The sequence below is a fragment of the Saccostrea cucullata genome, unplaced genomic scaffold (assembly GCF_032062105.1).
Source record: "Saccostrea cucullata isolate Sc308-1 unplaced genomic scaffold, CSIRO_AGI_Scuc_v1 ctg1164, whole genome shotgun sequence".
NCBI classification, from domain to species: Eukaryota; Metazoa; Mollusca; class Bivalvia; order Ostreida; family Ostreidae; genus Saccostrea; species Saccostrea cuccullata.
Window position 1 is genome coordinate 43,014 of NW_026929875.1, and position 22,659 is coordinate 65,672.

Sequence of the window (22,659 nt, forward strand, 5' to 3'; positions counted from 1 at the left end):
ACTATTGAAGTTTTTGAACCCCGTACTAAAATTAGCAGAGGTTAAAAATATTTTAGTTTTCTATCTGCAAAAATGTGCTACAGTGGTGGCGTACTGTGAAATCATCAATGTTCGTGAGGGACAAAAGCTCATGGATTTCGTGGGTGATCCTTATTCAAGAATTCATGAACATTTATTTTGTCAACATATTTATTTATTGAATATTCTGTATATATGAGCTACATGTACCCTCGAAATTATGTCCCCTACGAACCGACACAATTGTGCTCACCCACGATCATTGTTCTTCACGAATTAAAATGAATCCACAGTAGCCAAAATGTCTTAATAATTTTAATATATTTCTGAAAATAATATTAACCAACAAATGGATTTTGTTACAAGAAAGAACTATAAGTATTCTACGAATGCTTAACTAATGAACATGTTTATTATTGCATCATGACTCAATTGATAAATTGCTCAGACGGCAGAAATTACCTATCTATATTTTCCTTGAATCTGAAGATCATATGTATATATAGAAAAATTAAGGAAATGAAAAATATTAACAGAGGGGTTCTATTGAGAAATGTGATTAAGCAGATGTGAGAAGTCAAAAATATATTTGTAGGATGTTGTGCTGAATATAATTTCAAAAAAGGATGAGTACAAGAATTTTACATACTTGTTCATCATGTGCTGATGATAACTGGTCTGCGAAGCCTTTAAGTGTACGGTAAAGACTTATTCTTATGCCACTGTACAGGGCATAAATGTTAAACGCCTTAGATTTTTATAAGAGTTCGATGGGATCAAAACATACATAATTATAGATAAACAATTTTTACAGATTGTTGAAGACAGTTGAATATTTCAGCATTTAGTTCGATTATATTTCCTTCAAAACATTTAAATAACTATCAATCTGAATCATCATGATAACAACGAGCATAATATGAAGGTCGTATGCCGTCCGCAAATTCTTTTCCATATGTAAGAGTTTTAAAATTTAACTTTTAAAGAATTACTTGGCCAATATAAACCAATCTTGACATAAAACAAAGTCATTGTGTTGTGGAGAATAGCATTTGCACATACAAAGTGCGGTGGCCTTACCCAAGAGGAGATTAAAAAATTGATATAAGATTATCAATTGTTTAATAAATAGATCATTTTGATATGGTAATACGTACATGTATATCATTATTTTTTTTCGAGAAACAGATTTATTCGATAATACTTCTTGAATAGACAAGAGAAAAAATCATAAAAACTTCATTCCAGGATAATGTTCGTAAATCACTAATATTTATAAACAGACATTACATGTATGCTGTTAACAGATTTATTTCATCAAAAACTAATGTTTTCAAGCCAAGGATAGGGAAATAATTTAAAGCCGAACCTTTAATTCTATGCAGCTTACGTATTACATTTCGCTTTGATAATGTATTCTTTTTAGCGCTTTTGAAGGAAAGAAACGTTTGCTAATTCAAGTACAACTTTAAATGTCTTCAATATATATGCATATATAAGAGTTAGATATACGCTAAATCAAATTAACATTTCTACGTTCTTAACTTAAAAAAAAATCCTCCAAATATCTTAAATTACAAGCTAGATACACTGTAAATGTTTTATATTTAGCGTGTACGATATAAGGCGGAAATTGGATTTAGAACAAATTATCGTGGAGTTGATATAGTGCATATCTTAATGTTCCTCTTTATAGGTATATGTGCCAGGCATTTAGCGTTGTACTTGAATTAGCGGATATTGCTTCCGCCAAAAAACGCTAAAAAAAATACAGAGGCCAAATGTAATACATTTACAGTTACACATTTGTAGTTTAAATAAGGACAACTCTTTCTTAATTAAAAAAAATATTGAATAATGAACCCAAAAAGCCAATTCAATAAACGGACAGTTTTATAAAAAATGAACTTTTAAGGTAACATAAGCGTGTCAATGTTTTACACGAAAATATATTGTAAAACTTCAAGAAGTAACTTACTCATTGTGAATCTTCAGTAAACATGTACACTTGTAGTCTATGGCTTGGATGGGATCTGAAAAGGGTGTAAAGGTTTGGCAAAGGAGTTCTGCAGGAATCTTTTTCCGAAGACCAGTTATAACAAGACGTGTAAATTTTAATCACATATATTTTACTCACATAAGGATTCCTGAGTATATGGTGGCGTCTTTTTATTCACCAAAATGACGTTTTTAGCTTAACTGAGCTGAAGGTTCAGGTAAGCTTTTCCGATCACATTTTGTCCGTCGTCCATCTATCCTTTAATCCGACCGTCGGTCCGTCTGCACGTCCATCCGTCTGTAAACTTTTCCAACTTCTTCTCAAGGCCAATTTTACAATTTTAACCAAACTTGGTACAAAGCTACAAAGCATCTTTAGGGGAAGGGAGTTTAAATTGTTAAAATCAAGGACAAGTCCCCTTGCAAGGGAAGATGTAAAAGAAAAGACACAAATATGGTGGGGTCATTAAAAAAAACTTCCCAAGAACCACTGGGCCGGAAATTTATAAATTTATAAATTTATGTGGAAGCATCGTTGGTAAGTGCAGATTTTAAAATGTTAAAATCATGATCCCCGGGGGTAGGGCGAGACAACAATAGGGAATCCAAGTTTATATTGAAATATATAGGAAACAATTTTAAAAAATCTTCTCAAGAACCACTTGGGCAGGAAAGCTAAAACATATGTGGAAGCATCCGTATTAAGGGCAAATTTTAAATCACAAAAATCATTACCCCTTTGGGTAGGGCGGGGTCACAATAGGGAATCCAAGTTTTACATTGAAACATATAGGAAAAAATTGGAAAAGTCTTTATAAATCTTCTCAAAAACCACTGGGCCCGGAAAGCCGAAACTTTTTTGGAAGCATATCCTTATGGTTTAAAAATTATATTCTATTCATTGAATTGGATTGAACAGCAGGGATAAATGCCGATGATCGTTCTCTCCATATCCTTGGTAATTGTAGATTCTACATTTTTAAAATCATGAATGGGGAGGGGGGGTAAAGAGGACAACAAGAGTAGAACAAGAGGGAAAATCTGGTAAAGAATGGAATCACCAAATTAACTTAGGTAAGAGATGTGCCCATTGGGCCACATGTTGAAATTCAAAAGGTCATTTCCCCATTATTCTTAAGTGGAACTCCATAAGATTCGTAAACATTTCATGTAGGGAGCATGAGGGAAATACTCTAATAACCTTGTTCAGAAGTGTATATAGTGTACAGGTAAAGTATATCATTAGGGCGTCAGCAAGATTCCAGTTCCGAAGGAGCGAGTCTGTTTCCCGCGGTGGAGCAAATTTTTACCGATACAATAGTTGATCCGCCCAGCTCCAGTCCTCATTAGTTCACCACGATTTTGTTACAATAACACGTTACTCTTTCCTGTATAATTTAGGACCAGCCTCCTTATATATAACTGAAATTGAGCTGTTAATTAATAGCAATTATCTCAATGACAGACAAACATCACCACAGAATATAGGATTTCCTTGGGCATTTGTTTCCACTTAGTGTAAGATAAATGACAATTAATTTAATTTTAACAAGTAAATTAATTGTTTTTAAAAGTTAATTTAAAATCTTTAAAACGTCGGCATTTATTATTATTATTATTTCAGATCCAAAATGCTACAATATTGCGTATGAACATCAAATTAGTACTATGAAATACAGGTTGCTTTGTTTCCTTATGTGTGATGAATCTAACAAGTTTTGTTTTGTTCATTTGTTTGTTTTTGTTTTTCTTTTTATAACTAACCTACGTACTGTTCTTATTTCTTAAATATATGAATATTTAACAAATTACTAGTATAGATTTTGGCATCTACAATTACTTTTGTGTATGCTAAACTATTAAATTTCCACAATTCTCTTTAAAAAAATAACATGTTCATGCATGTTTTATATAACCATGTATGAACGAAATACAATGAAACGTACGACTAATTCTCTTTATTCCATTATATTTGTTTGTTTTCTTTTCGGTAGTAATTTTAATGTATATCACACACGCTTTATACTATTATGTATGTTTACCATTATCCATATTGGAAGTTCTCTGCACATTTATATAAGTCGATTTTTTCAGGTTTACAACACTTCCACTCAGAAAAAAATTAAAAATGTCTAGACAACTTGGCTCGAAGATCTGTATTTGATTTTGGTATTTACTATGTAAAGTGTTGGAAGAGAAATTATGGAACTGAAATAGAAAAATATAACTAAGATATCTCTTTGAGAATAATCATGTCCTTCTCTGAAAAATTTTTTTTCTTCACTTTTTGGAGAAAAGTTTTATCTTTTTGGTCACTCACGAAATTGGATTTTTGAATTTATTAAAAACTAAAATAAGAAACATGGTTATTGACAGATATTTAAATTTAAGAAAAAAAATAATGAAATAAGATATTTTCATCATATTCTGTACCAGAATGCATCTACCTGAAGCAATGCCTTTTGCGTGTCACATCGTCTCAATGTCATTTCACCTTAAAAAACATTCATGTGGGTACCTTGACATACAAACTAAATTTGATAAATGAAGTATTTCTCCCTGAAATTTTGCTGTAAATATGGTCCAAGACCATAAACGTATAAAAGATTTAAGTCAATTTCAGAAAAAATGGTAATGAAACAAATTTTTTGTACCATTTTTGCAATTTGAAGAGATTTCAAAACTGCAAAATAAAAATAAAAAAACATGTTAGATAAAACAAAAAATTAACAGAATCAAAATTTTGACTTATCTGTTCTCTGTTTATGACTTGATTTTTCTAATATTTTGATATAAGCGCATATTCCAAGTCTTCGGGAATATATTATATATATTAAATGACTGCCACTTTTTTAAGGTGTTCCTGATAATAATAATGCATATTATCATAATTGTAGCATTCTGTGGCTTGCCTTCAGAAAAATACTGTTTTTGGCATTATTTACTTTCTCAATTTTGCTAAGGAAACTATCTAAAATATAGATTCTAACAATGTACAATTATATGATTATAAATGGTTTTTATGAATAAAATTATGTATTTTGAATACCTTAATTGTAAGGAGTAATATGAAAATATAAATGTATAAACCAAAAATTCCTTAATATAATTCACTTTGAGTTTGTAGTTGTGGATATAATTATATGTAATGTACATTATTTCGAGTCTGATTTATCGTTATAGATTAATAGCAAAAATTTTGGATCGGAGTGATTGATTGACAAGTTAAGTGATGAGATTTCTTTCAATTTTGGACATTTTATTAAGGTTATTAGAAATTTTGATATTTTGAGATACCGACCATTGTGATAACATTCAGGGCGGAGAATACGTTATAGTATTTTTTCTGCAAAATTTGGCAGACATTTTATCCAGGCGTACACAAAGTGTATATTTCACAGAAATAATTAATGCATTAAATAAGGCTGGAAAAAAATTAGTTTTAAGGAAAAATGTATTACCTGTTTTCATTTCCGTGATATATATTGATTTACCTGCAAGAACATTTTTTAAAAAATAATAAGAATAACTTCATCAATTTTGAAAATGTAGTGTAATTCTATATGTTATATCTGCACTTTGAATTGTAACTAAAAAGGAGGAAAATACATTTATTTAAACATATGAGGGAAATTGACAAGGGCTAAAATCTTTTGAGGTTTTACAAAATTGACCAAAGGTGGAAATAAAAATAATTTAAACCTGTATGAATACTTTCAAGTTTGCATCCTGTAAAGATGTCACAATCCGACTGTGGACATGTGCAGTTTTGCCTACATCTAGGTCCAAAGGCAGGATAAATGCATTCTAAGTATATATCAACGGTTTTTACATCAGTAAGAAAAAGCATTAGTAATAAAAGCAATTAAATGAGTGTGTGATATTTTATTTTGATTAAAAGAAAGAAAAACATATATACATGTATCTAATGATAAAATATTTTGAGTGTACTACAGTGTGTACCAATAATCGCCTTTGAAATTATCTGTTATCAGTGTACGAGGGGTGTTAGAAAAGTTCGCGGACAAGTTCTATTGTAAGCGCGCTATTTCAACGAAACCGGTCAAACTTTCCAGATAAAATCTTTAACTTTTTTCCAATAAATATACAAGAATTTGGTGCTCTTCGGTGATTATTGAAAAATATACAGCTTTTTTATTTTTATAAAACTTGCTTCACGGAGCATGCTACATATTGGCACGTTTACATCACAAAGACTCTTTATCAAAATTAAAAATTGCACAATTGTAGTGCAAAGAGATTTTTGGTATTTTGCCTGCCGCTAAAGTATTTATGAAACGTCACTGAGAGAAATTTTGAACTAAATCGGAGGGTATTTGGCTGTTTTATAGCCGTTTATAAATGATCAACGCGTAAAAACACAGCCAAAAATCGGAACGTCATTGAGCGTCATTGAGCACTGCACTAGGTACAAAATTGTGTAGGCAGACTGGAAAATGTCTAAAAAGAGATTAAAATGTTAAAGATGCTGTTGGGAATTTCCTACACCTACAAAGGACAAGTTTTCAAATGGTTGTAGCTTCAAAAGAATGGAATGATTAACATTTTGAATGATTTACTCCATCGATACTTCAATACCCCCGTATCGCATGGACGTTGTGTTGCGCCTATGGTTTTGCATAGTTTCCATACCTGATCGATTAACTGCATAGACTTTTTGAAAGATCTCAATAATATCCGAATCAGTTACAAATGACATTATAGAAGAAAAGTAACGTGTCTTGATATAGATATTTAATTTTACAGTAGAAAAAAGATTAGAAATATCTGAAGAAATGATAGATTTATAGAACTGCGACAAAGCTTAACGGGTTAAAATCTGGTTCAGGGGTGACACTGGTTGTCACGTCCCCTTACGTCAAGTGAATGCTCCGTGAATCTTATGACCTCATTGTAAAAATCGTTGTAAATATTCAAGATTTTATAATATGGACGTGATTTTTTACATACCAATAAACAAAATGTAGGAATTTATTCAGACATAGGTTATACTTCACAGTACACAACAGATTTTCCGTAATTCAATGTGTCCGCGAACTTTTCTAACGACCCTCGTACATGTAGTTTGGATGTACATGTACATGTACCTACGTCTGTTATACATATATATAAATAAATGTTGTTATAGTCATAACATTGAAAAATGCAACAATTTAGCCTTAATTGTGTCCCACGAATCCAAGAGAAAAAGATTTTTTTTTCCGATCTTTATAATTCTACAATTAACCAGATACGAAAATTAAAGAAATACTATGATTGGTTTTATCTTAAAAGCAAAATGTTAATATCATCAAACTATACAACAGTATATTAACTTACTGACGCAATTTCCTGATGAATCTAATTGGAATCCTCTGCAACACTTTCTTGGGCTGTAAATTAGATCTTATTTTAATCAGATAAACTTCTTCCAAATATTTTCGAAATTATTTTTACGTTAAAATTGCATCATAAAATTTAAGGAACCTGTCTGATCGAAATCCGATGTACATATATGTGATTGAAATGGACTGGAATTGGTTGGGTGTACCAGTAATTGTGGCCGTGTTTGTAAAGAAGTAGTTCAATTTTTGACATAATCCCCAAAACACTATCTTTTCATTCTGATAAAATATTTTTATAATCAGAGTATTTTTTTTCTCAATACAAGATTTTGCATCAAGTTAAGAAAATTGTCTGGATTGTTCAGAAAGAACTACTTCTGTCTAATCATCTACTTTTATGCTTGATACAAACTGATGTTTCCTTTAGTCAAGATAAGCTATCAATTTTCTAGTGTTATACTTTCATGTTTCATACTTAAGTCAGATGGTTTAGGATTCAATTGATAACGGGTAACAGTAAGAAATGTCATAAGCATGCAATGATAAGAAAAGCATCAATATTTCAGGGTGAATTAAATATTTATATAACTATATCGATGTGTCGTCCTCTGCAGTTTTTTTAGTGTGTATTATTAACCAACTGATGAATGTTAAGTCCAACTTGGCCGTCCCACGGACCTTCCCACAACATTTACACAGCGTGTTTTTGATGATAGACTGTACAGATTTTGTTATTTGACCCTCTGATGTTACATGGAACAGGGGAATCTCAAAATGGTAGTAAAATTTGTTTCTCTAAAGAAGAAACGATCAGCCGTATTTTTAGGTAATAAAGTTCTTGTTGACGTGAATGATGCTTGTAACCGCCTTGGGCCCGATATGCTGTTTGAAATATTAAAGTATCTCTTAACGCCTCGGTTTTTATCTTTTAAACAACATCCCATGTATCTCATGTCCCTTTCTTTACAATTCTATCGCATAGCATTGGTCCGAACTTGAAGGTTATCTTGCAACATTCACGGAAATGCAGACTTTATTTTTTAAACCATACACCAAAAAAAATATCACTAAACAGAGGAGATAGCAAATGTCTTATTTAATAGAAAACACCCTATTATATCTTCAGATTTTTTGGTAAGACAAATTTCATGTATACAGTTAAAACGATCATACCTTATTTTACTTAAATACACAGAATATTGTTTTTTTTTTCAAATGCTAAAATTATACTATTTAATAAAAATGAATGAAGTATACACCTTTCTTCAGAACTTCTTCATTGCATTGTGATCTGTGGTTTTTTCAATGTCAACACGTAGTTGAGAAATATCATACGATCATATGATTCAACTAACGATATTGCATCGACTTCACATAAGAATAGTGTTAGATTATTTCATGTTGAAACGTGCAAGATAGTATAAATTGAAATCGTTTTCTGTAATATAATTACTTCCATGTGAAATGATTTACCGAAGAAGTTCTTTGAGGGAACGAGTGGTCTTTCCTTTCTCACTTTCATGTACAGTATTTTATCCATTAAACATATAATTACAATAGCATTTTGCCGATTGGAAACTGAGATTAAAATCTATTTACTGCAAAACAAAGTAATGAAATTCAAAACATACCCATCGCATATCCCTTTTTGTCCAACTATATGGTTTAAGTTAAATAAAACAAAGAAGATGTAGGTGCATAACATCCTGAAAAAGAATCTAATCATACTGCATTCATATTCATTTAATTTAATTCAATTCATTTATATCAACTATGGTGGCTTACGTCTGTCATTTTCACACTATAGTACATGTATATGTCCGTATATATCATTTTATCTAAAATTAGGACTAAAGTGCACAGGTCCCAAACTTTTTTTCAGTCGGGTATAAAAACTTTTTATAGCACATTTTAGAACAAGGAAACACCATATTCATTATCATCTATACACAACCATATTTTTTTTTACAACCGCGTTTTTCAATAATGATCGATGACAATTTTGGCATATATATGCTATCCACATAAATTATTCAACATAAGATACTCTTCAACATAAGACATCATATTAAGTCAATATAGCATCTTAGTTTGTCGAGATGAACATTTTATATATTGTCTAATCGAACAGATTTATTCATTTTTTAAATAGCTATTTTGATTGATAGATTGAGTGATTGATTGTATACCTATTAACGTCCCTCTCCAGAATATTTCACTGATATGGAGACGTCACCATTGCCGATGAAGGGCTACAAATTTAGGCCTATGCTCGGCACTTACGGCCTTTGAGCAGGGAGGGATCTTTATCGCGCCTCACCTGCTGTGACACGGGGCCTCGGTTTATACGGTCTCATCCGAAGGACCGCCCCATTTAGTCGCCTTTTTCGACCAGCAAGGGGGTACTGAGGACCTATTCTGACCTGGATCCCCACGGGGCAAATAGCTATCTTGAAATTGCTAGGTAATATATTCTTATATCAAGGCTTAAATGACGTTAATACATGTAAGTACTACCTGGATATAAGTTGATGTATTTTGACAGTACTAGAAAATTATTTTTTAATTGCATGATGCTAATATTTCATCTTGACCAAATATATTTATCTGGATAGCTATGATATCATACGTAATTTCCGCAAAATCAAAAACGCAAAGTGAGTTAGTAAGTGATATTCTACTGAAATATCTCTTTCATTGAAGGAGGAGTCTGATAAATAAAAATAACTCTTTCATTAAATATACCTGAGATAATGCATATCGACATCTGTTTAATTCTCCCATCCTCCACCCCAAAAGAAAAGAAACCTGCGTTGCTTCTATTTATACAAGCTTAAACATTGAAAAAAGGTCAGATTTTCAATTTTATAGGGCCCGTTTGCTTGATTGAAATATTTTTTGATCATATTGTCATTTTCCAGTATATTTTAAAATGATGAATGGAAAGATTTGCATTATATTCTCCGCCGTTTTCACTGAAAGAAGGGAAATTCACTTGGATCTCTCTGTCCGTCCGTCGGTCCGTCTGTCTATCCTTCTATAACACTTTCGTTTCCGCATAATGTACTGTCTTTTAAGAAGACTCCTTTAATTTTGATATAAAGAGGTCAAAGGTAAATAGATTTTTTTTTATATATCCTGTTTGTATGTTATACCTTTCCTCTGAGAAATATATCATAGGGAATTTTTTTGCTTTTGAAATGAAAATCATACCACTACACCCAATTGCCGCGTCCGCAACTCCGATCTGCATATGCCTTTCTTTTCTTTTAAGCAGGGAATACAGATTTCCAAATAACTAACGTTATAAACGGATTTTGAGTTTCATATCCATGTATACACTCATGTTTGCGTTAATATATTTTATTCAGCTTCATTGCAAGGGATAAAAACAATCAAGGTTGGTTGTTGTTGTTGGTTTTTCTAGCAAGCCATCTGTGAAATTTAAATACCATACTTGTGTAAAATTAGGCGTAGAAATATCTGTTGGGATCTTTTCATGAAGCGCTAGCACTGTTCCTGAAATATGCCTACAGGACAGGTCTGTATTGTTTACTCACCAATATTTAACAATGAATTTATAACAACATTCCCTAAATAAATTAAACATAACCCTTAATGTGAATTCTTACAAAAATCTACTGCCAAAAAAAAACCGATCACCAACTACATCACGAATTATTTGACTATAAACTAGCAAACTGTACTGTAGCAAATGTCCATAATCGCGTTGAAAAGATAAAAAAAAAATCATACATGAAATGAAACACACTAAAATGAGTACTTTCTATTTTTGAAGAGCAAGGAAGTAATTGAATAAAGGAAAAAGAATATTTAAAACAGGAAAGTGTTAAATATGTTGTCCTTAGTTGAATAATTGTAATTTAAAAAAAAAACGTGTCATGTTTTTGGAAAACATTCTAAAAATTCTCAAGCAAAGCATTTTCGTTATAAACATACAACATAATTTTTACATAAAATGATATCTAGCGAAGATGATTTCATTTTATTTCAAATAATAAATTATTAATTTAGTACACAATTTTATGTTTTGTTAGTTTATATAAGATTTTAATTTTGATTATGGTATGCCCTTTTGATATTGGCATTTGTTAATTACCTACTTTCAGTCACATACTATGCATCCATCACGTGAGTGTCCTTCAATGGGAACAAACGTAATTTATAGCGTGGGTTATAGGATATTATTTAACAATTAGTTTGATTATATTTTATTGTATATTATAATTAAACAGCTTTATAAAAATAATGTCAGTTTCAAAAAGTTACCAATTTATGCATGTTTCTATTCCCTTGATTTCTTCGTAGTAAAGTTAATCAACGTTCTGTTTCGAAGACCTTAGCCTTGACCCTGAAAGAAGACAAAATATCTTTCATATTTCTTCGTGGATTTTTTTAGCATGGGAGTAGCTTTCGGGGCAGGCTATGGCTCAGATGCTTTTAATTATGCTAAGGTAATTTATTTCAAGTTTTGATTAATTGATTTTACACGTATGTTGCTTTACATCCCATTCGATGTTTTCAGTAAAATAGAGACGTCACCATATACCGGTAAAGGGCTTCTTTAGACCATTACTATGCACTCGGAAGAATCACTGAATATTGTCTATAAGACATCTGCCGAAGGCGTTTATGCCTAAAATTATCACGCAAGCCAATCGATCGATCATCGTTATAAAATTTAGAAAAATCTTACAGTTATGCCTTATAGTTTATACTTACATGCTTTGATTCCGCCAATCCACGTACTCCAAGCCCTGCTTCTGTCTAGCTTTTGTTCCGCCCTGAACTAATTTTTTTTCTGGAACCACGCCAATGCATTGATGGGGAAATAAAATCCATTTACAATTTGTAATTTTATCTTAAACAAACACATTGGAAAGGTAAATATTTGACGTTTCTCTTCATTTTTAGGTTTAAAATTTAGGTTTCTTTGTTGAGTTGTTTATATCACATTGTAGACATATATTACCTAAATATTACTTGAAGTTCATAAAAAAAATCCAGTATGTTTTGTGTCACAACTCCTCAGTTATATTATAATTTTGTTTTCTAACGGAAGAATTTAGGAATGTAAATACATGTACAATATTTAACAAGGCCAATGTTCAATAATAAATCATTTTGTTATATTAGAAGAGATAAAAAATCTTAACTGCTGAAAGTTTTCATAACATTTTACTAAATAACACATGCATATACAGTGTATTAAACCACAGGAGTTCGCGTACCTATCAATTTTACCGAAGTTTCAGTAAATAAAAAAGATACGTAATAGGTATAATAAAAACACAAGGAGTGCAACGCATTTTAGGTCACCTGGGTACCCCTCGCTTAATATCAAGGCTGTCGCACAATTAATCTTCAATCAAAAATTATATTATAGGTATTACATATCCTTTTTTTTACTGAAAATTTCGATAAAATTAATGGGGACGCGAACTCCTGTGATTAAACGATGTTCAGTTTAATTTTAAAATCATTCTTAAATACAAACATTTATTTTTTAAAACAATATTCTTCCGTATGCAAAACAGGCGCAAATGTGCTAATTATGTTAAGAATATCAATATTTAAGCTAGCCTAGTGAAAATACATAGTTTTTTTTTAAAATCTTCTCTTTTGTTCCTGGAAATTAAACCTTTGATCAATTGATTGATTGTACATTGTTTAACTTTCCATTCGATGAGAATAGAGACGCATATAGAGACATCACGGTATGCCTGCAAGGGCTTCAGATTTAAACCTATGCTCGGCACTCAGGGCCATTGATCAGTGGGGGTTCTTTATCGTACCAAGGCCTACCATGGCACGGGGGCCTATGTTTTAAGGTCATATTCGAAAGACTCATTACTTTCAACTCTATTGCCGAGCGCTTGGCGAAGAAACATTTTTATGTTTTACGTTTGAAGCGGCGCCGAGAGCGAAAATCGAACCAAGACCTCCCGATCGAAATTCAAAAGAATCAAACAATATACATAGTTTAGTTGAGAAAGGAACTCTCTTCCGAATTGTAAATAACATGGCCCCAGGGACAGGAGATTTGGTGTCAGGGCGGGGTTTTAATAATTATATCGCGCAAATACTTGAATTCATTGACATGTCTCCTTCAAAATTTATGAACTTCATTGTTCCTTTGTCAACGGTTTAGCGTTAGGGCGTTAGGGCGGGACTGATAAGATTGCATGACTGTATATATAGTGAAAATGTGCAAATTCTTCAAAAATCTTTTCCTCTGTTCAGGGGTAATAATTGTACTATGTAAAATGACGTTAATGGACGTTGAGATTGAATACTGTTCGTTATTTCCTTATCCTTAATGTCTCTTCCAAAAGTAACAATTTTATGGCGCCTAGGCCAGGGGTTCTGGTCTTAGGGCAGGGCTTCACTGATTATTTGATGAAAATGCAAAAAAGCTTTTGAAAATTTTTGGCTCTGCACCTGGAAATTAAACAAATAACTTTGCACATAGTTATAGTTAGAGTGCTTCTTCGTATTTTTGTTTGAATTTCATTGCTTCTGAATCATGAGTTCTTGTGTAAAGACGGGGCTTTAATACTTGGACATTGAAAATGCATGAAATATTTGAAAATCCCATCTGCTCTTGGGTATTAAACCAATTAAATGTGTTCATAGTTTTGATGAGGTATGTAGGATGAGGAAGGTGCATACTTAATATCAAAGTTTACTTCTTTTCCTGTACACAAATATCCTACTTATAAATGATATGAGACATCATCTTATCGAAAATGCTGTGAATCAAATTTTTAAATATATATGTTGTAAAGCTCGAAATTCATATTTGATTTGTACGACTTTGTGTAAGATATTATATATATTTAAAATATAATAAGGAAAAGTTCAATACTGTTTCATCACTAAAGTATAATTTTAATGAACGATCAGCAAACTCTTCAGACACATAGATCTGGTTACCATTTAATCAAAGCTTCAATTAATGATGATACAATTGTAATAAAAAATAATGATAATGAAATACAGTAAATACATTGTTTTTAAAAGTTTATAAAAACACAGCAACACGATTATGTAACATAATAATATCTGCTCCAAGCCCTTTGCAACGAGATAATAATTAAATAAATATTATTATTCATTTTTTATTTGTCCATAGATCATTCAGATAAAAGCATGCACTTTTTAAGCAAAAATCTATATTTGCTTTTAAAGAATCACAGAGGTAAAAGTGCATTTTGTTAAGATATATTGGATATTTCATGATTGCAATATACATGTACAATACAATGGATGTAGGTGTGATTTCACTTACAAAAGAGCTATCTGCTTCCGCTACAAATATGCTACTTTGCGTTAAATCTATCAGCCTCAATTGGTATAAAAATGCTAGATGAGTGTAAATATTGTTTTAAAAACTGTTACATTTATAACACTTAAAACAAATCTTAAGACAAACTTCAAGCAACAATATCACAAGATATTCTTAAAAATATGGTTGTTAACTGGAAAAATTTTTAATCAACGGTGTATATTGAATAATTTTTATTCGGTTTTTACTTGTTAAAATGATTCTACATTGTTTAATTACCCTTTCATCGAATACCTTAAATAAACTTCACAAATAACATACCTTTTTTATTAAAAAAATATAAGAAATTCTGAAATGCACTTTTATGAGAAATAAAAACATTTAAACATATATTTTTCAGGTACATAAATTACATGTAGCTACACAATAAATATATGATCTAATATAACTGCAATATATATATTTATATGAATTAATTCTCATGTACTACATCATACAACCCGGTGTGATCAACACTGTTTCTTGCTTCACCTACTTCCATAGTTTCTATCGTAATGTTCACTCTCATCTTTTGAATCATGCATGTCAATATGTAGAAAACAAACAATACAGTCAACAGCATAGAAAGACATATCACACTGAACAACATTGGTTTCTCAAAGTATGGAAAATAAAACTGTCTCTTCGAACCTATCACATAGATTTTCGTGGCTATTGTAGCATTTTTCATTACATTCGTCATGGATGTTCTGTTGCTTGTGAGCTCTGATGCTATTTCTGCATTATTCATAGCAGTACTTATATACACTTTTGAGAGAAAAAATGGAAACATGTATCACATTTGTTAAATCATTGTTGAATATTGTACTCTTGTACCTAATGGTGATATATGATTAAATTTGAATGAATTCACATTTTAGAAAAGCCTCTTTTGAATTTAAAAATACAACTGTAAGAGTTAAATTGACGACGTGAAGTACATTTATAGAAATAAGTCATCTTTATATATATAATGTTTATAATATATGACATTATTTAAATTATGCGTAGAGGAATCTAATTTATTTCATTTAATTGTTTCTTTTTTTATTACCTTTTGTAGTTTTCAATGTATTACATCCCTTAAAACTGTCGCAGTTCTCTTCAGGACAAGTACAGTTTTCTCTGCATGCTAATCCAAATGATGGATACGTGCAAGCTTAAGACAGAAAACAATTGCCTATTGACATTTTGAAAAAAATAGCTTTCTATATATATATATATTTTTTTTTTAATTCAGGATCGTACACTTACGCAAACAGATATTTCCTTCTTCGATGTATACAAATCCTCGACAGCACATCAACGGACTTAAAAAAAAAAAAATAAAATCATATTAAAAATTATGTATTGCAAATTATACATTTTGACAATATCCTTATATTTCCGAAATTCAATAAAAAAAAACCGAATTTTTTTAGCATAATTATCAATTTTATAGTAAATTAAAGTCGCAAAGTTATCACAATTGTAAATCAAATTAAAAGGCATCACCAAAATCTATCAAAGTTTTTCGAAAGTAAATCAAAGTTTCCATAGTGATCACCATGGTAAATCAAATTCATCTAATTAAACCACTTAAATTCTTAAATACGAACCCGTCACACCGACCGTCTTGACTCCTGGCTGACTGAATACAGATAACGACAAATAGTACTAAAAGCCTGATCATCATGGGGTAGTAGTTAAGGTGACTGTCTTTCTTATTAACAAATTCCACATGAATTATTTTGTACTGATTAATAGAGGAAATGGATTAGAAGAGTATGGTGGTAAGTTTGTGTCATTTTAAAAAAGGAAAAATAGAGGAATTTCCTGCTGGATAGCTCATGTGATATCGTTTTCATATCCCACACTTAAGAGCAGTTATGACGTCACAATAGTTTTTGCGGTAGCGTGATGAAGTAAAATATAGCGGAATCCCATATGAAAAAAAACAGTGTAAAACATCGGTTGTGAAGTATGAAACATGGTATAAAAAGAATCACATGATTTGTAGTTGGATATAATTTTTATCCAACTCGTGTGTTTTTATCCCCTCACAACCACGTTGGATAAAAATCATATCCAACTACAAACCATGGGATATTTTATATCTATTTATTTGGCTTTTTTTTCAAATTTATTGAAATTCGATTAGTGTAACAAATATTGTTTTTAAATTACTAAATTCGAATATATATATTTAAAATCTATCATTATCCTTATTGATCTATTAAAAACAAGATGTGTTTGTGAAACACTGATGCCCCCGCATGGCAACATAGCAAAATTAATCTTTTCTTAAATGCAAATTTAATTAAAAAATAGGGTATTCTCACTGGAAAACAATTGTAAAATTTGAAAGTAGGCCAATGTAAAAGTTTTTCAAATAAGTACAAAAATCGTCAAGGTCAAAAGGTCAAGGTAATTGGTATCCAATGAAAGGTTATTTTTTTTTAAATTAGGTCAAACTCCAAGGTCAAGGTCAAAGGGTCGAAGTTCTTGTTAGCAAATGAAAGGTCTTGTCAAAAAAATTAAATATGTAAAGTATGCAAGCACTAGCCCTAACACTTTAAAAATTATGGTAAAGGTTTGCTTTTTTAAAGTAGGTCAAACTCAAAGGTCAAGGTCAGAGGGTAGTGCTTGGTTTCCAATGAAAAGTCTTCTCACAAGAATTACATATATGAAGTATGAAAGCCCTATCCCTTACCGTTCAATAGTTATAGCCAAGGTTAAAATTTTTTACAGGAATGGAAATCTAAAAGGTGATGGTCAAAGGGTCAAGATTGTTGGTATCCAATGAAAGGTACCCAATGAAAAGTTTCCTCACAAGAATTACATATATGAAGTATAAAATCCCTATCCCTTACCGCTCAAAAGTTATGGCCAAGGTTTAAGTTTTTTCACAGGAACGTAAATGTACAAGGTGAAAGTCAAAGGGCCAAGGTTGTTGGTATCTAATGAAAGGTCTTTCAACAAAGAATACACATATGAATTACATGTATACATGTCCTAGTATCTACTGTTCAAAAGATATGGCCAAAGTAAAAGTTAAAAATTTTCAGTAAAAGTGGGTCAAACTCCAAGGTCTAGGTCTGTTTTGCTAATATAGAAATAATTTTCGAACTTTTTGACCAAAGCACATATTTAATATGTGATCACAATGTAACTGCTGTACTTTCCGTTGAAAAGACGTGTTATATTAATCTCAGATTCTGAATAGTAGTTTCATTTTTGCTTTGAGATTATATATGGAAATAAACGTTTAAAGCTTAATAAACAGGCAGATCGAATGACGCCATAGCAAGAATGTGTTTCCATATGATTCTCCTAAAATCAATTTATTGTAATTCATATTTTTTTATACAATTATCATATTTCCTTATACATAATCCATTATTGTATAATTGGAAGACAATTGTTTTTTGATGTAGCAGCAAATTCAAGGAAGTATTAGAATCAATATGTTGCTATTTTGAGCAGCTAATAGTATTGCATATTACTCAATGACTGTTTTCAAAGAAAATGTTTTATTATATAGATGTGTCAATCAGTACAATTTTTTTTTAAAAACTACAAATTATTAAAGTGTTTTTCGCTCACCTGTCCGTTGTCTGTCGTCGTTGTTGTCGTCAAAAACTTTTCGCGTTTTATCTTCCTCCCAAGAACCACTGGGCCAATTTCAACCAAACTTGTCATAAAGTATCCTTAGGTGGAGGGGATTCAAATGAAAAGCCAAGCGAAGATAATTATGAATTTAATGAAAAATTAATGGCAACATTTAAAAATCTTCTTCTCCAAAACCTTTGGGCCAGGAAAGATGAAACTCATGTTGAAACATCCACATGAAGTGCACTTTCAAATTTATTCAAATCATAACCCTCGAGGGTAGGGCGGGACCACAATGTCCCATCACATGTTTACATAGGAATGTATATGAAAAATCTTTAAAAATATCCTTTTCCGGAACCACAATACATAGAGAATAATACATACCCTTTTCCATATCACATCCTGCATAATCCCGAGACACCAATATCAGCCAAAGGGCCAAATTGTCTGCAACTATATAGTAAATAAGTTTAACATTTTTAAAACCACTGGATTCTACTGACAGCAGAGAAACACTTGAGAAATGCTAAAACTGACTTTTCTATAAACAGTTCAATACCTCAGACTTGCTGTAAACAAGTTTCAGCAACGAGTTATCGTCCATAACAGCGTACCCTAGCGGCAGCTGAAAGCTTTAAGGCCTAATATACGCGTTAGCCTGGTTCCCTTTCCCTGTTTTGCTTCGTATACTCCGCGTCACTAGGCATGTGCTAGGGCTCTCCTGCCCTAGCAAGATGAGCCAGGGGACCAGGCTAGCCTTGTAAGCCTTTACGAGGGTTGTCCAAAAAGTTCGTGGACAAAGACGTTTTTAGTTAAAATAAATGGTTCTATATAATTTTTTTGTATATCAAAATATTTCTTATGAAAAACAAATCAGAATGATTTAATTTTTATTGATGGAACGTAATATTTTTGTGAAAATCGGGGTCTATAAAGGTCGCGATAAGTGCTCACGGACCAAGGTTAAAATGACATAAACTCTGATATAAAGTGTTCAAATTAAAATGATTATTTTCTGTATAAGACAAGTAAAAAATTAAACAGTTTTATGTAAAACAAATAAAGAGGCTATAACAAATATGTGTCAAAACTCTGCAAAAAAGCGACGTCGGCCGTCCGCACTTGGCAGTGTCAAATAAAAAAATAGTTTTTATAAGGTTGAAACAACGTAAGAGACAAAATATTTGCTAAAACAACTTAAAATTAATGAAATATATTTAATGTATCAATTTCAGATTGGTATATACGATTTTTCAACAGTTTGTACAAATTCGAAGACACTACAAGAATTTAAAAACACAGTCATGTAATTTACTGAAAATGGAGATTTCTATTCATGACGTTGTTATAAATCTAGCGCAGCGTCAAACTGGGTGTGTATACAAACTGTTTATTTAGATGGTGCTCGTAAATTTTTGTGCATTTCTTTGAATCTTAAAAATTAAATAAATTATAATCTATACTTAAAGGTTATTGCTAACACTTGAAGTGCGTTGCGCCTTAATAAAGAAATGAAGTGTGTGTCCCGAACATGTGTTTTTTAAGTCAAAATCCAAATATTTGACGTAATAATGAAATAAGCTTAACGTCAGACTGCATGCAGGTAGCACAAAACGTTTTCATAACATTATATTCGGGTTGTAAGGATGTTATTCCAAAACGTTTTTGACATAACGTTTGAAAAATGTTTTTTTAACGTTTTATCTAGGTTATAATGACGATTTTAGAAAACGTTTCTCAAAAACATTTTTAAAATGTTTTTCATAACGTTTGATACTGGTTGGACGGAAGTTTTTATAAAAACATTTTTGCATAACATTTTTGTAATGATATTAAGAATAATTTTTATTACTTAAAAAGCATGGTAAAAAGTGTTTTCACATTCCATTGTTTGGGGAAATATATTCTTAAAATCTACAGTATGATATTAAGAACATATTGCACAGTATGTGGTGTATTGTGTCACGTTTACTCAAATTTAGAAAAAAAATAAATTGAATTAAAATTGTAATTAATTCTAGGTACAAATGTTACCAGAAAACATGATTATAACATTGTTTTAAAATGTTTGGAAAACATTGTTAAAACGTTATAGAAACAACAAACATCTATATCATTCCATTCTTAAAAAATACATTTACTGATTTAGCATTTACTTTTTTGTTTGTTTGTTATTGATTACTAGGGGATGTCTTTTAAAGCATATTGAGGGGGGGATTGTTTTATGCCACATTCCTAAAAACATTGTGAAAAAAATGTATAAAAAGCCGTTTTAATGTATTTTTCTAAGATGTGATGTAGTTCAACAAAGTAAGGCTGTGCATTTAATTCACTTGTGTTGTTTCCTCCTTGATAATGTGTTTATCAAAAGTTTATTGAGTGGCACAGCGGGATGACGTGGTCAGGGCTTGCTCCTTGCTGCAAACTATTTCCACGTGATCTATATAGGTCAACTTATCAAGATTTTGAAAAACCGGGCAGCATTTTTGAGAGACAAAGAACAGGATTAAGGTAATATTTTACATAATCGTATGGTATGTTGAATTTAAAGTAGTATTCAATATGTATACATATATTAAGAAATTGTATTATAGTAGTAAGTGTATGTATAAGCCTAAATCATTCCTTGTAAATGGTTGAACATTTCACTGATATTTGAACTGGGCGGGTAATTTGTTGTTTTTGAAGTAAACTGATCATCTAAGTTTATCATGATTGTGCATTTACATAAATGTTTTATGACTTGTGTCTAGTGTGAGTTTTCTTAATTAATGTGTACTTCATGTGTAGTATAATAACCCCAGGTTAAGAGATAGATTTTAAAATTGAGTGCTTCAAAACATGATTTGAATAGATGGAGTATGTTTGCGAGGGGGAGTGTGTGTAAGTGTGTGTGTGTGGGGGGGGGGGGGGGCTTAACAAGTTAAATACTTCTTTGAAAATGTAAAATGATTTGTATTTTTATACAGTATCATGTATATATTCATAATATACAATTCTTGGAAATAAATATCATATTTCATTTACAGCGATCACATGTAGTGGGAGGAATTTGACATAATAAGGTTTGCTTAGGCACACCATGCTGGAGGGATTTACCAGGGAATTTATTCTTTAAGGTATGTTTGAAGTTTCCTGACAAGAATGTATTACGGAGATAGATTTATTTAGTATACAATATTTATTTTATAGAACTTTTGCCCAAAACATACTGTTGTCAAAAAAAAACAACAAAGTTTATTTTTTTATAAATAATTTTAGAAAGACTTTCCTTGTATTTATCGGATGTATGACAATATATAGTTTTAATTCTTCTAATGCATGGATATAATACATGTATTTTACTAAAATGATTTGCGAGATTGATCATTCATTTTGTTAATTAAAGTTGTTCTCTAAATCTTTGTTTTTCAGAAGAATTAAAACAAAGAAGTCCAAGTGATCCAAATGCCAAAAGTGCCAAACATGACTTTCAAAGGAAGAAGGATATTGTGATTTTTTTTTAATTTCAATTGTGACAAATCTTCTCTGTTAAGAAGACTTTTATTGACTGTGCGGATGTTTAGAACAGTTCATGGATTACATTTGTGTAAAAAAGTTTAAACTAATTAAAACTGTAGGAAGTACAATGATTTTTATGTTGTAAAATATTTTTAAACGATTTAAAACATATAAGAAATGTTCTGAAAACGTTTTTAAAAACGTTTTGAAAACGTTTTCAAAACATTGCAGTACAATGTTTTTGAAAAAAGTTATGATAACGTTACAAAAACCATACAAAATAACGTTGTAATAACGTTTTAGAAAATGTTTTTATTAAAGCATTGAATTCATATTTTTGGCTGTCTTCGGTCCTATAACACACCTCGCCGTGCCGACAAATTGAATACCGCGCGTTAGCGCGGTATGATAATTTGTCGGCACGGCCAGGTGTGTTATAGGACCGAAGACAGCCAAAAATATGAATTCAATGCTTATATTTACATTCTCTAATTTTCCTTCTTCATAATTGGTTATTTCGTTTACATTTAATGTGTATTTAGCGCCCTTCAAAACTATCGTGGTTAATAGACGTAAGAGCCGTTTGTGACATCAGATGACGTTAAGTGACGTTGCAAAGTTAAATTACGCAAACAAACATTGCGATTAAAAAAAATGACAAATTTATTCTTAATGCACATTACTTTAATTTCTTTGTTAATTTTTCAGGGCTGTAGTTTTTTATTTAATTGAAATAAAACATTTTACATTTTGATGTATCTAGAGTATTGAAAATGCATATAATTCCTACTGTGTATTCTAACGCGCGGTGACAAGGTTTCGCGTGTGTTATAGAAATTTGAACGTCGTAGATTT

General features: G+C 31.1%; 1 protein-coding gene and 2 long non-coding RNA genes across 3 annotated transcripts; 1 reads left to right on the plus strand and 2 right to left on the minus strand.

Moving 5' to 3' along the window:
• Positions 1-5,718: 5,718 nt before the first annotated feature.
• On the minus strand, positions 5,719-9,072 carry LOC134282353 (uncharacterized). The gene is made up of 3 exons (XR_009995275.1): positions 8,993-9,072; positions 7,357-7,409; positions 5,719-5,823 (listed from the first exon to the last, which is right to left on the minus strand). It is a non-coding gene; the product is annotated as an uncharacterized LOC134282353 (long non-coding RNA).
• Positions 9,073-14,452: 5,380 nt separating this feature from the next.
• On the minus strand, positions 14,453-16,447 carry LOC134282354 (uncharacterized). The gene is made up of 4 exons (XM_062764756.1): positions 16,308-16,447; positions 15,964-16,019; positions 15,764-15,868; positions 14,453-15,477 (listed from the first exon to the last, which is right to left on the minus strand). The coding sequence occupies exons 1-4, from the start codon at positions 16,382-16,384 to the stop codon at positions 15,143-15,145; spliced, it is 573 nt and encodes a 190-aa protein (XP_062620740.1). The 5' UTR covers positions 16,385-16,447; the 3' UTR covers positions 14,453-15,142.
• Positions 16,448-21,225: 4,778 nt separating this feature from the next.
• LOC134282355 (uncharacterized) lies at positions 21,226-21,932 on the plus strand. Its single transcript, XR_009995276.1, has 2 exons — positions 21,226-21,422; positions 21,718-21,932. It is a non-coding gene; the product is annotated as an uncharacterized LOC134282355 (long non-coding RNA).
• Positions 21,933-22,659: the final 727 nt, after the last annotated feature.

Excerpts from the sequence above, each read along its gene's own strand:
- LOC134282354 (XM_062764756.1), bottom strand. The coding sequence starts at position 16,384 with ATGATGATCAGGCTTTTAGTACTATTTGTCGTTATCTGTATTCAGTCA. Across the intron at positions 15,869-15,963 it reads AGAAGGAAATATCTGTTTGC|CTTGCACGTATCCATCATTT; the intron begins GTAAGTGTACGA and ends TTCTGTCTTAAG. Across the intron at positions 15,478-15,763 it reads TACATTGAAAACTACAAAAG|TGTATATAAGTACTGCTATG; the intron begins GTAATAAAAAAA and ends TTCTCTCAAAAG.